At 32.7% G+C, this 13,006-nt stretch overlaps 1 protein-coding gene across 2 annotated transcripts; it reads right to left on the bottom strand.

Moving 5' to 3' along the window:
• Positions 1-2,854: 2,854 nt before the first annotated feature.
• On the bottom strand, positions 2,855-12,275 carry LOC110607220 (long chain acyl-CoA synthetase 4). 2 transcript variants are annotated; one of them, XM_021746295.2, is made up of 19 exons: positions 11,873-12,274; positions 11,495-11,558; positions 11,311-11,400; positions 11,169-11,225; positions 10,700-10,748; positions 10,441-10,517; positions 10,158-10,197; positions 9,985-10,079; positions 8,847-9,014; positions 8,532-8,642; positions 8,291-8,378; positions 7,689-7,755; positions 7,196-7,271; positions 6,971-7,088; positions 6,363-6,608; positions 6,140-6,279; positions 3,903-4,085; positions 3,671-3,790; positions 2,855-3,141 (listed from the first exon to the last, which is right to left on the bottom strand). In XM_021746295.2, the coding sequence occupies exons 1-19, from the start codon at positions 12,022-12,024 to the stop codon at positions 3,106-3,108; spliced, it is 1,977 nt and encodes a 658-aa protein (XP_021601987.1). In that variant the 5' UTR covers positions 12,025-12,274; the 3' UTR covers positions 2,855-3,105. The 2 variants fall into 2 exon arrangements, with proteins under 2 accessions (XP_021601987.1, XP_021601988.1); XM_021746296.2 differs by lacking the exon at positions 8,847-9,014 and having other exon boundaries at positions 11,873-12,275.
• Between the last annotated feature and the right edge of the window lie 731 nt (positions 12,276-13,006).

The following is a 13,006-nucleotide window of genomic DNA, read 5'->3' as shown; positions in this document are numbered from 1 at the left end:
GAGAATAATAATAGGAGATCATTGTATTAAATATATTGATCTTATGTGAATAAGTCGCATTATCTATATTAACAGTCAGATGGAGTTCTAATCAGATATGAGTAGCTTAGAGAACTCAAATTTGAATATTAAGTATACTCAATTTATCATTTGTACGGTATCTCAAATAAAGACATATGCTCCATTAAAAATGAAAAATATATCGTAGTATGTGATTCATATAACATGTACTCATGGCCAAAGATAGGAGTGCAAGCGATGATCTTTGCTTGTTAATGTGTGAGGTTCTAAAGATTATAAGTAATCTAACTAATACCTTTAGGGCTCTAATATGTTACTTGAGACTTAATCTAATATTTGCTATCTTAAAATATTATTAGACGATATGATTTGATTTGACGAGATATCTCTAGAAAAGCAAACTAAATTAAAGATGAGCCCATGCAAATTTTGTATGCCCTTCCAAGTTATCCCGAAGTTATTACTCAAGCCAACAAGTATAAAGATGTGTCTATATGTTGTACTCCTTTTGCTATTTATGGTTGTTGATTCAAGGGTGAATCATCTTAAAGATACAGAGAGTAAATGACTATTGTTATCTAATGGTTATATGTTCTCTTTGCAAAACTGAATACATGCATCATCAATTATAGAGCTAGTTTGTTTACCTATGTTTGATTCTCAAAGAGTTACAAGTCAAGAATACAATATAAAAAAAAAACTTCAGATAATTGCATTCTCTCTTATTATCATAACTGAATATTTGAGAACAAATCTTTTTGAGAAAGAAAGGAATGATGCAAGCATGAGAATGATAAAATTATCTTCAACACAAGTGCAATAAAGTCTTAGCACTCTTCAAGAAAGCAAATAGAGAAGCTCTGAAACATAAAAGTTCAATCTGTACCAAAGAAATTCGAGTTATTCATATTGAATATCATACTTAGAAGACAAGGAAAAAGGAATGGGCTATATTTTTCTTAAAATTTGTGGGTATAGTTTCCACCAACATTAATTTATTTTTGAAAGCTCATTTATGAGATATTTTATTATTTTTTTTATATCTTTTAGGATTCTATATAGATTGAGAGTCAAATTGATATCATTAACTAATAAAATTCTCCTATATGAAGAGAGATTTTGGTTTACTAAAAAGATGGATGAATTTTATAGTCCTAAATGAAGTAGAAAACAACCAATATTCCCTATCCTTTTAGAAGTAGTAATATGGAAGGAAGTGAACTTTTATTTGTATCCTAATTAGGTTATAATTTACTTTTTCTTATTTTACTATGATTATTGTTATCTTTGTACTTATAAGATTAGATTTAATTTTCCTAATTTAATTAGAATTACCTTATATTTCCTATTTCAACTAGAATTTATTTTATTTTCATACTTTAACTAGGATTAGGAGATATTTACTTATAAATGAGTTAAGGAGTTGATATTTTCTCCATGATGAGACTTTTTGTTAGTTGAACTTATATTCTTTTTTTATCCTATATAAAGATGGAGTAATTTTTTGTGCCTCTATTTTTAGTTATTTATCGAGGGTCTCTTCTTATAACTTTTCTAATATGGACTTTTATCACTTCATAATTTTCATTTCTAGTCATATTAGTTGATTATAAATATAATAGATCAACATTTGAAAGATATTTTTAGCGAGTTTCATCATCAGGTTGTGTAAAGAAATTTTTTATTACAAGTTAATCCTAATTTATCTGCATCTTATAGCTTATCATTTGTAATTTTAATTAATTTTTAATTGTAAAAAAATGTCACAATTAAAAAAGCCAATTAGCCATAAAAGGTCCAAATTTTACCCTGGCTTTGTAATTCAAAAATTCAAGAAGGCTTTATTGTTGTCCTCTGAGGAAGGTTATATATCTAACTTTGATACTATGAAATGGTGATTTAACACATGGGTTTGATTAATATGTTGTTCCCTTTTCGGATAACTTAAGTCAAAGAAACGTGCTTGATTCTTGAGGAAATTGATTAAGGGCTTTAGCTTTGAAAATATTAAGAGTATTTAAAAGTATATGTTGAAGGCTGAGAGTTGCATGTTTTTTTTTTTTCTATACTTAGATAATGAGTTTAGACTTGGATCAAGGGAAAGAGATGTGTATGATATCTTTTTTTTTTTTTTTTTTTTTTTTTTTTAAGAAGATTGATATACTGAAAGTGGATATTGCTTTTAAGGATGATAGTGAATATTCTTGGAAATGGAATTGAAGTATGCTAAGGAAAAATGTTTGATAGAGAAAAAAAAAAAAAAAAGAATTTCTAAGTTAAAATACCGGAGAAGTCTACAATGGAAACATTTTATAGGAAATATGGGTTCATTTGTACAGTAGCTTTGTATATATTAGTATGTTCTCTAGCATATCATACAGGAGAACAATGAATTTTAGTGTTTGAAAGTAGACTAAAATATCACACAAACATAAATATTAGGCCAATTAGTCCACGTTTTAAATGTTTAACTTAAAAATCAAAATTGCCACCATTATTTAATGTTTAAAAGTTGCTAAAATATCACCAAAAACGAAAATATTGAGTCTTAAAACTTAGGTTAAATAAAAATAGTCATTAAACTTTTTCAGAAAATTAGCAAAAATAAAATAATCATTTTGCTTATTTGTTTAATATGACTAGGATTGTAGGATGTTATTAATTAATAACTATCACTTGCACAAAGACTAATCATAAGCCAAATTATCAAATTATCAAAAAAAAAGTATGAAGGTGAAGCACCAAAAATCATACTTCAAGTATCAACCACATTGTCCTATAATAATAATAATATTATTATTATTATTATTTTGGTGGCAATATCAATTTCAAATTGCACTATCTAGCAACCTCAATTTATTAACGAGCAATTAAAAAATATCTACGAAATTTGCATAAACTCCATTTACACAATTTTCTGTCATTGGACATAGCCTTTCAAAGACACTACTTTTGGTCCACAAATTGCAATTCCATTAATAACCATACCTACTGTAACTAGAGGGGAATTAAAACAAAATTGCGACCACTGGTCTGGGCTTTTTGAACATCAGAACCTTTGAGATCCTCCTTTCAGACAGTGGGTTAGCTTGCGCTTTTGTACATCTTGTCAATAACATCCTGTGCGCAGAATTTTTGATGTCAATAAATTTGTACATCTTGTAAATAACATCAGAACTTAAAAAATCACGTTAAAATGACAAATTTTTTAAGTTAAAATAATTAAATTTCTTAATTTCAAAGAAAAAAATTATTAAAAAATAAATCAATTGAATTAAATTTTTACATAATTCTTCGTTCCAAATAGAGGGAAAGAAAAGATTTGCAGAAACTTTATATAAAAAGGTCCTTAAAACTGAATAGCCAATTTGAGGACAAAAACTAGACAGTTAACACTATAGGCATGACGTAGAGTGATGCAAAAACTTGCAGCTCTGCGAGGACTCTACCTTTGAGCATCAAAATTTATATGCCAATTAGGCCAATAACCATACTTTCTCAGTGCGTATAACCAGGATACTCGCAATCATTAGAATTTGCGGTTTCATGCCAAAAAGTCGTAAACAAATTCATGCAGAAGTTAACACCATATATATTAGATAATAAAAAAGGTCAATTTAACATCCCTACTTGGACAAAATGGAGCTACCTGATAGTACTTGAGCAATTGAGGCCTCTTTTTCTTATAAGTCGGAGTAAGGAGGTCGCGTTCTATGTCAAATGGCTCCGGATCAAGGTGCACAGACTTTACAAATTCAAAACCTTTTAGCTGCCAAAAATAACAGTTGGAATCACAAAATGTTGAAAACAAAATACACAATTTAGCTTTTGAAGGGCCAAAATTTGACAGTGAAGTACAAGTACTAATAGCTAGTAAGAACCTTTTTTTCTTTGCCGGTCTTTGAGAGCTCTCCAAGTATGTATTCTTTTGCCTTTGGATTTTCACAAAGGGAGTTGAAGTCTCCTCCCACGCCATGCTCTTTTGCCCAATTTTCAAGAGCATTATTATTGGGGTTAATAACAGCGACAAGGAACGATTCAAAGCTATTCCCATAAACCCATATCTGAGATTGACAAATAGGACAATTATACAAGAGTTGGACCAATGCACCTCTCACTCAAGCAGGCAAAAAATTAAACATTTCCCGCAACAGAGCAGGATGGAATACAAAAAGAGAATGTTAATTAGGTGCTAAAGGGGTTGTTGCCAGTAGAAGAGGACTGAGAACCAGTAATCACCATATGTAGGAATCATTCCTACACTGGGAGAGTTAAAAAGATCAAAATATTTTTGTAGGTCCATCTGCCTTTCCGTTCATATTGAATGGACGTGGACTATGGGCTACAGCTGCCAGACAACAGTTTACAACTGCCAGACAACAGTTTACAAACACTCAAGCTACTAATAAAGGAAATAATATGGCAGCCCTAAATATACGTTCTGAGTATATAATGTGCTGGTATACAGAATGGGGGAGGGAGGGGAAGAAGAACCAATTACATAAGCATAATCAGGGAAAACAAGCATGAGCACATAAAAACAGAACATAGCTTGGAAATTAATAGACCAATCATTTTTTTTCTTATAAGAAAGTTGTTAAATTTGGGTCAGGCCTAACTCACTCCAAAAGCTAGTTGAAGGGGGAGGATTGCCTATGGCCCATATAAGGGCACATTAACCCTTTCCACAACCCATGTGATTCAATACATCCCCTCACGCCCAGAATTTTATTGGTGCGTAACATATTTATGAGAGTCCCAACATCAGATGAGGAGGCTCTAATATCATGTAGAAGGATAATATTTATTGTTATTGTATTTCACAATAGAGATTACAACATATTTATACATGGGGACAATATCTAAATACGAAGGAAAATCAAACTTATAATTATACAATCCACAGTTGACTTATCTATCAATATTTACTTCCTATATTAACATATTTACTTCCTATAACCTATCACACTCTCCTCAAGTTGAAATATAAATGTTAATCATATCCAACTTGTTACATATATAATCAACTCGGATTGAAGACAATGTAAATAGCTGCTTGATTATCACACCACAACTTAACAGGCACCGAATTTGTGAACCCAACTTATTCCAATAGTTGATGTACCACAAGACTTCACAAACACTTGTGCTATGACTTAACATTCAGGTTCAGCACTAGAACAGGAAACCACATTTTCTCAGCTCAGTAAAACGCTTTACACACATCATAAATACAGGAAATATTCCATTTACCATAATATAGAAATTCTAAATACTCCATTAATTCTTTAACAAATTCATAATGATTAACAAGACAAATCACCTCACTATGAATAGAATTTTGAATTTGCAGAAACAAACGAACATCATCCAATTTCTACGAGTTTCATCAGTTGGAGGATTCTTGGTAAAATGATCATCCATTTCAATACTTCGTAAATAAATATGGACAGTTTTACTCCAATCCAAAAAATTAAATCTATTTAATTTGTGTTCCGTGATTTTAGTCATCACAAGAATCACATCAATTACGATGGTTTTAACTTCAACCATAAGGACAGCCAACCAAAACAATCAAAATAAACAAAGGATAAAAAAACAGTACCTGTACTTAATGAATAGTATCCGGTGAACAGTACCCGGAACAGTTTTTGTGAATAGTGCACGATGAACAGAGCCTGAGTCTCCAAACATTACCCTTTATGGGTAACCCAAATGAACAGAGCCGTAAGTCTCCAAATGTTACCCTTTATTGGTAACCCAAATGAACAGAGCCCTAAGTCTCCAAATGTTAGCCCTTATGGGTAACCCAAATGAACAGAGCCGTAAGTCTCTAAATGTTACTCTTTATTGATAATCCAAATGAACAGATCCTAAGTCTCTAAAAATTTAAATCTCTATGAGTGAGACTCTGATATCATGTTAAATTTGGGTGAAGTCTAACTCACTCCAAAAACTAGCTCAAGTGGAGGATTGCCTATGACCCATATAAGGGGCACGTTACCCCTTTTCACAACCGACGTGGGATTCAACAAAAGTAAAAGAGGAGAAGCACACAGAATCAATCACATACAAGACTAAATATAATAAATAGATCAGCCATATCAGACAGGCATACCGAATCAACTGCAGAAGCAAGAACATAAATATTCTCCAAGTTTTCAACTGCAACATATTCTCCTTGTGAAAGTTTAAATATGTTCTTCTTGCGGTCAATAATTTTCAAGCTTCCATCATGTTGCCATTCACCAATATCTCCTGATGCAATAATCATTGTTGGATATAGTCGCTAAGAAAACTAATACAGAACCCAAGACTCACAAAGGTTAACCATATGCAACCTGTATGGAACCATCCATCAATAAGGACCTCTTTGGTGAGGTCTTCTTGTTTGTAGTAACCAGAAAACAGAGTTTTCCCCCTTATACAAATTTCTCCACGTGGAGTGCTTGAAAGAGCATCATAATTCATTTCAGGAACAGATTCTAGGCATACATCCACATTTGGTGCAGGAGGACCCACTGTACCAAGCATTGTCATTTCATTTGGTAGTGAGACAAATGTACCTGCACAGGTTTCCGTAAGACCTACATCCACAAAAACAAATAAAATTATACATGTTCTGATGCAGTAAGTTATTATCACAAACTTCAAATGTTAGAAAGGGAAATGGAAAATTGAGCAGAAAAAAACCAAATAATAGCTTCTTTCAAAAGGATTTCTGCTTGTTCGGTAAATGTTTTGGTAGAAAATATGATTTCTTAGAACTGAAGTTTATTCGTTTTTAAGTACGTAATTTTAACGAGAAATTTTCTTACTTGTCCAATTTCTAGTGAATCAAGACAACCATTCATTCTGGCATAAAGAGTCATTATTTGTTCTGGTATAAATAGTCATTATTTGTTCCTCCACTGTGAGAGGAGCAGATTGAATGAGACCATGAGCATACCATATCCTTGCAAAACATGAGCACATGAGACCACCCGCAGGAAAGCTTCTACATGGATAGCAAGAGGTGCTGCTCCAGATAGAATAAGCCGTACATTTCCGCCCAAGCCTTGTTTTACCTGCAGAATAGAAGATCAACGAGATTTGAAGCGATAAGCAAAGAAAATTACAATCACTGTAGTGTGGTTTGGGTTCCGAAGGGGGAGAAGGGGAAAAGAAACATCACCTTATCAAAGATAATTTTGTCACAAAGTGGAGATGCCTCATCATGTGAATGCCCCTTCTTCATAGATTTTAATTTGCTGCAAAATAATTGTCAACAAAATGATAAGAATGGGATGTCAAAACAGCAAGAAAATACAAATAATATCCAAAAATGGAATCTACTAAGTCCCTTCCAACACAAACTAGAAGGGCTAGCCAAATATACCCAAGAAACCCAGCCCCAACAGACAAAAACAAAAATGAGAAAGATGACCAAACTAGATAATATAGGCTATATGTATGTAATTCCAACCACACTACAGAAGGAGAAAAGTAGCCAAATGCAGCAAGTAGTCAAGTACAATTAGTTTGCCGATAACCAGCACTTGTGAGTGCATGAAATGATGCTGTACCAGAAGGAAGCGAAATGGAAAAGGAATGGGACTTCCCTTATCCTTCTTACTCTTTTGTTGGTGACTGGAGTTTCTACAGGCATATTAAGGAATAGAACTTACTATGAGTATGCTACATTGAACAACTTCTGTTTTAAGAAGCTCCCTGAAGCAATCTTCTGCATCAAACCTGAAAATGTGCAAAGAAATTATGCAAGTGTTGCGGCCTGATGGAGCATAAACCAAGCAAATGTTCACTTTGGGATATAATTGCTTTATAAAAATAGGACATCAAAGAGTAACTTCAGTTCATTCCCAGATGAACAAGCTGAAGGTGTATTTAAAAATACTAGATTTTGTTTCAGAGTAAATATAAAGCTAAGGTTACAAGTATGAGACTGTTACCCAAGTTTATTGTGAAATGGAAAGCCCTCCAAACACCATCTAACAATGTATAGTCACTTCCCATTATAAGAGGATAATTCAGGACAACATAGAACTAAAACTCGAACAAAAGAACTAAGCATTAATCAGATTTAAGCCCCCATTTCCCAAGAGAAGGTTTTGGTGGTTCTGGAGTCTGGAGTCTGGAGTCTGGACACCAAGCATACACAAATAAGAGGTCTTGTTATCCAAATTCAGGAATCATTATCTATTTTATGAAGCATATGAAAACTGCTGATGATCAAAATCCTAATAAGGCAAGAAAATGCGATTAAACTTACCTGAACGTATTCTATCTAATACACGGGGCACAGCACAGAAAATAGTTGGTTTGAGCTCCCCAATGTCTTCAAGTAATAATTTGATATCCTGCAAGTACAAGGAAAAAAAGATGCATTTACCTTCTCAAATTACTTAGAAAGCTAAATAGCTTTACCACCAATTGCACTATGGCTAAGGCATTAAGGAGCCAATTCCCTTAAAAATGGGAATACAAAGAAAAAGAGTTGTAATCATGCTTACCCCTCGCCAGAATCCTATAGAGGCACCATGTGAAATAAATAGCTCCTCAATCACCCGATCAAAGATATGCGCAAGAGGAAGGTAAGAAAGATATACATCCTTTGTAATCAACTGTAAGTTTTCACAGAAAGAAATGTTCAAGAGAAGTTACAGATAAAGTGTGCAGGGAGGAAAATATTAAACAATTAAGTGGTAAACCAATGCTATAATATTTAAGTGGCAGACAATTTATCTGCAGAGCATTCTAAGCTTCATATAGCAATTTTATTATTTATATCTACTATGATATTAAGAATGAAAGCAGATGAAAATTACCTGTTCATTCACACACTCAAGTATCTTGTTCACCCCAGCTATAATAGTAACGATACTATCATTTGAAATCATTACTCCCTTTGGATCACCAGTTGTACCACTGGTATACATTATTGTACAGATATCACTTTTCTTTTTCACTGGGAGATCATACTGTTTATCTTCCCCCTGTGAGGAACGGACATAGGCCATTGCTCATTTGTTTACTCTTGAAAGATATATAAGAACTAATAAACATAAAAAAGGATTTGAAGAAATAGAGGATAAAGAAAAGGAATAGCATCTTCCACAGTTCATGCATGCTGATGAAACATCAGAGCAAGGATGATGAAGAGACAAATTCAAAACCCAAGTGGTGTTTCAGCAGTCTTGCTATTATCAGGAAAACAGTTGTTGGCCGTTGAATCCCACATCGGTTGTGGAAAGGTTAATGTGCCTCTTATATGGACCATAGGCAGAGGGAGCTAGCTTTTGAGGTGAGTTAGGATTGATCCAAATTTAACAAGTTGGACGTGATTAACATTTATGCTCCAACTTGAGGGGGAGTTTTATAGGTTATAGGAAGTAAATATTGATAGATTGATCAGTTGCTTAATTTTAGGATTGTATAATCATAGATTTGATTTTCCTTTCTATTTAAATATCGTCTCTCATGTATAAATAGATTGTAATCTCTATTGTGAAATACAACAACAAATATTATTCTTCTACATAGTATCAGAGCCTCCCATCCGATGTTGGGTCTCCCATAAATATGTCACGCACCAGTAAAATTCTGGGCGTGAGAGAGTATGTTGAATCCCACATCGGTTGTAGAAAGGGTAACGTGCATCTTATATGGACAATAGGCACTCCTCCCTCTTGAACTAGTTTTTGGGATGTGTTAGGCTTGATCCAAATTTAACATTGGCAATCAAGAGAATTATATCCATCTCAATAACAAAAAGTAATAAGTCTGACCTCAAAACTGTCAAGTTGCAACAGAGGGCACATGCATGCACAATATAACTAGCTGCCCCAAACACAAAGGATAGATTTTGAGACAAACATCTTATGCAAAAGAATTATTTTCTACCTCTGCTGCTATCAGATCAATAACTAAAGAATAAAGGACTGATTAAAAAGGCAGTCAGCCTACCAGTTTTAAAAACTCCTCCCAGGAATAGACTGTTAAACCAAAGTTCTCGATCTGTTCTCTTTGTTCAGGTGCAACCTTCCCAAAGCTCACAATTGCTACAAAATGAAATGAATACCATCATATCTAGATCAGACATATGAAGGAAAATAAATCGTTAGAGAATATGAACATACTTTTCATGTATTTTGTTGAATTTGGAAATGTTTTCAACAACTGAGAAAAGAAGAAAACCACAGATCAGTAGAGACACTAGCATATGAGGATAAAATTAAAAACTACTTGTATTCAGGAAATACAAGTTATCAGAAGGAGCTTGTACAGCAATGTTTAATGATAAATCCAGCTGGCATTTACATTTCTTTACAAATTTCCAAAATGAATTAATAAAGTGAAGAACCTCTCAAATTTTTCCCATGATGGAAAATCATTTTCAATGGTAGAAAATATCATACATACCTCAGGAATTTTCTTTTCTTCTACAAAAGCAATTGAGACCTCTGCATGGCATATGATATATTCCACAGCACCAACTCCTACAACATAATTGATGATGTAAACGCTAAATTTTGCTTACATATGGAGAGATTTGAGGTTAAGACTTATACATAAGTGATTTTGGATATCAATCTAAATAGTAAATCTGGTCATAATTCAATTTAGAGCACTCCATCATTCTTTATCTGCTTACACACCCATGTTTAAGAAATTTCCATACCTAAGGTGTCATATAAAGGAACACAAAAAAGCCCATGAGCATTGCAGGCCTGCATCAATTTACAGCATTAATACGAAAAATTCAGGAAAAAAAGGAGGAAATTAAACCAGACTCGTTTAGGAACTACAAAACACACCAGCAACAATGTGACAAGGATGCCCAGCAGATTCTTAAAGCAAAAATATAAATCTACTTTTATTTAAACATTAATACCGATATTGATGTATTATTTCCTTCAGTTTAGAAGTCAGGTAAGAAGTCCTCTGGCCTACATATTTTTTTTCTGTAGTATAGGAAATTTGAAGCAAATCAAAGAGCCCTAAACCCACAAAGAAAAATAGGGGAAAAAAAAAGATGGGTAAACTGGATAGCTCAAGAAATCCTCCCTCTCACTCAGTTCTGTTCTTCTGAATTGATAGGTTACAACAAATAGTTCTTTTCAACAAAACAGACAGAAAAGACAAGGTACCTCCATGCTTACTATCCATTCTGAGCAATTTGCACCATAAATACCACATTTCCCTCCCTGCAAAACAACACAAAGCATATGAGATCACAAAACCAAATTGTTTAAGTTGAAATTTGTTATCAATACTAGATAGTGATTTTACCGGTTCAACACCACGGCTCCGAATTGAATTACCAACTTTGATCACCAAGTCATATACTTGTTTGTAGGTTATCCACACATATTGTCCAGGCTGCCCAACAGGGAGTCACAGTTGATATAAGTTAGATTTCAACAAAGCTAAACAAACAGAGACAGACATAAATCCTGAGCAAAGGATGAGATACCATTCCATTCACAATCTCCCGTCGACCAAGCATGGGATTGTCAGGATACTTCTCAACGCTTGAGCTGCAACAGGAACAAGAATCAATCAATCACCACTAGAAATACGGTTAACTCAGGATAAAGATTAATAAAGTGCATCTAAACAAAAATGCAGGAAATTACTGCTCCCTATCAGCTTTCGCAGAATCATAGTACAAGGATCACTCCATCTGCTTATATTTTGTTTTTCTTTTTTTTTTAAAAAAAAAAAAAAAAAACAAATGGAAAACTTCAAAGCCGTGGTATATATTTACACTGAACAAAAAACAATAACAAAACAAAAGAATACAAAAATCAATGGGTGAAGTTTGTACAAAATTAAGCAGAGAAAGACGAACCGGAAAATATCCCAGCAACTATCCATTCCGGGAATCGGAGGAGGAAATCCATCCTTAGCAAAGACACTGCGATAAACAGGACCAACAGAAGGCCTCCCATCCAGAGCATCCTTTGGTTTCTCGACCTCTATAAGATACTTCATCTGCGCCATTTTTATCTGAGGAGATGAATCAGTCCTCTGAGGGTGGCTATGTGTAAATGTGTATATTTATGTGGATCTGCACGTAAACGTGTTGTGTATAAAGTAGAAGGCTGTGGGTGGCCGGAGAGGAGAGAAACACGTAAATTAGAAAAGCAAAGGTGCTGCTTTCCTACTAGAAGAGAGAGAGAGATTACGGGACCAAACCAACTCCAGTTTTTTTCTGAGTCGTGACAAAGAATTCACATCTGATTGGGTTAATACTTGGAATCAGATATTTTGATTTAATAATACAAGAATCTTCTTTGATATTATAAAATTCTAAATTTAAATCACTTAATTAAAAAAACCTTAAAATTACACTCTTATGGTTCCATTCCGATTCTGCTACTATTCTTAGAATCAGGATTAAACTTATGATTCTTTAATTTTTAAAAATTATATTTAAAACTAAATTTTCATATGAATCGATTCGATTTTAAATAATTTCAATATGATTTTAGTTGAATTTTAATTTTTATTTTAGTTTTTTTTAAATTTAATTTTAATTTTAGTTAAAATTTTGATTTTTATAAATAAGAGTATAATATACTTATAAATAACTAATATCCAAATAATAATAAAAATAATAATATTAACATTTAAATAAAAATATTATCATTATATTAATATATATTTTATATGATTTGATGAATTGCAAAAACTCACAATTTCTCCTTATTTAATTTCATAATTTTGTTATAATTTTAATGTAAATATTTAATTTTATTTAAAATTTAATTTTGGACCAAATTTTAAGCAGAAATTGAAAAAATAAACAAAAAAAATAAATTAAAGAATTTTTATACTGAGAGATTGCAATCTTGGCCAAATCTATAGCCAATGGAAAGTTTCAGAAAGCGTCACCTCATAATAAGCTTCAAGTTGGATCAAATACAATTAGATAGTAAATTTATTTTAAATTATTAAATTCTATTTTTTTTTGTGTCTATAT

This window comes from Manihot esculenta, chromosome 1, assembly GCF_001659605.2.
Source record: "Manihot esculenta cultivar AM560-2 chromosome 1, M.esculenta_v8, whole genome shotgun sequence".
Lineage (NCBI taxonomy): Eukaryota > Viridiplantae > Streptophyta > Magnoliopsida > Malpighiales > Euphorbiaceae > Manihot > Manihot esculenta.
Note: the sequence above shows the minus strand (reverse complement) of the source record. Positions and strands in the feature narration are given on the sequence as shown.

Excerpts from the sequence above, each read along its gene's own strand:
- LOC110607220 (XM_021746295.2), bottom strand. The coding sequence starts at position 12,024 with ATGGCGCAGATGAAGTATCTTATAGAGGTCGAGAAACCAAAGGATGCT. Across the intron at positions 11,226-11,310 it reads GGAGCCGTGGTGTTGAACCG|GGAGGGAAATGTGGTATTTA; the intron begins GTAAAATCACTA and ends GTTGTTTTGCAG. Across the intron at positions 10,198-10,440 it reads AAGAAAAGAAAATTCCTGAG|TTGTTGAAAACATTTCCAAA; the intron begins GTATGTATGATA and ends TTCTTTTCTCAG.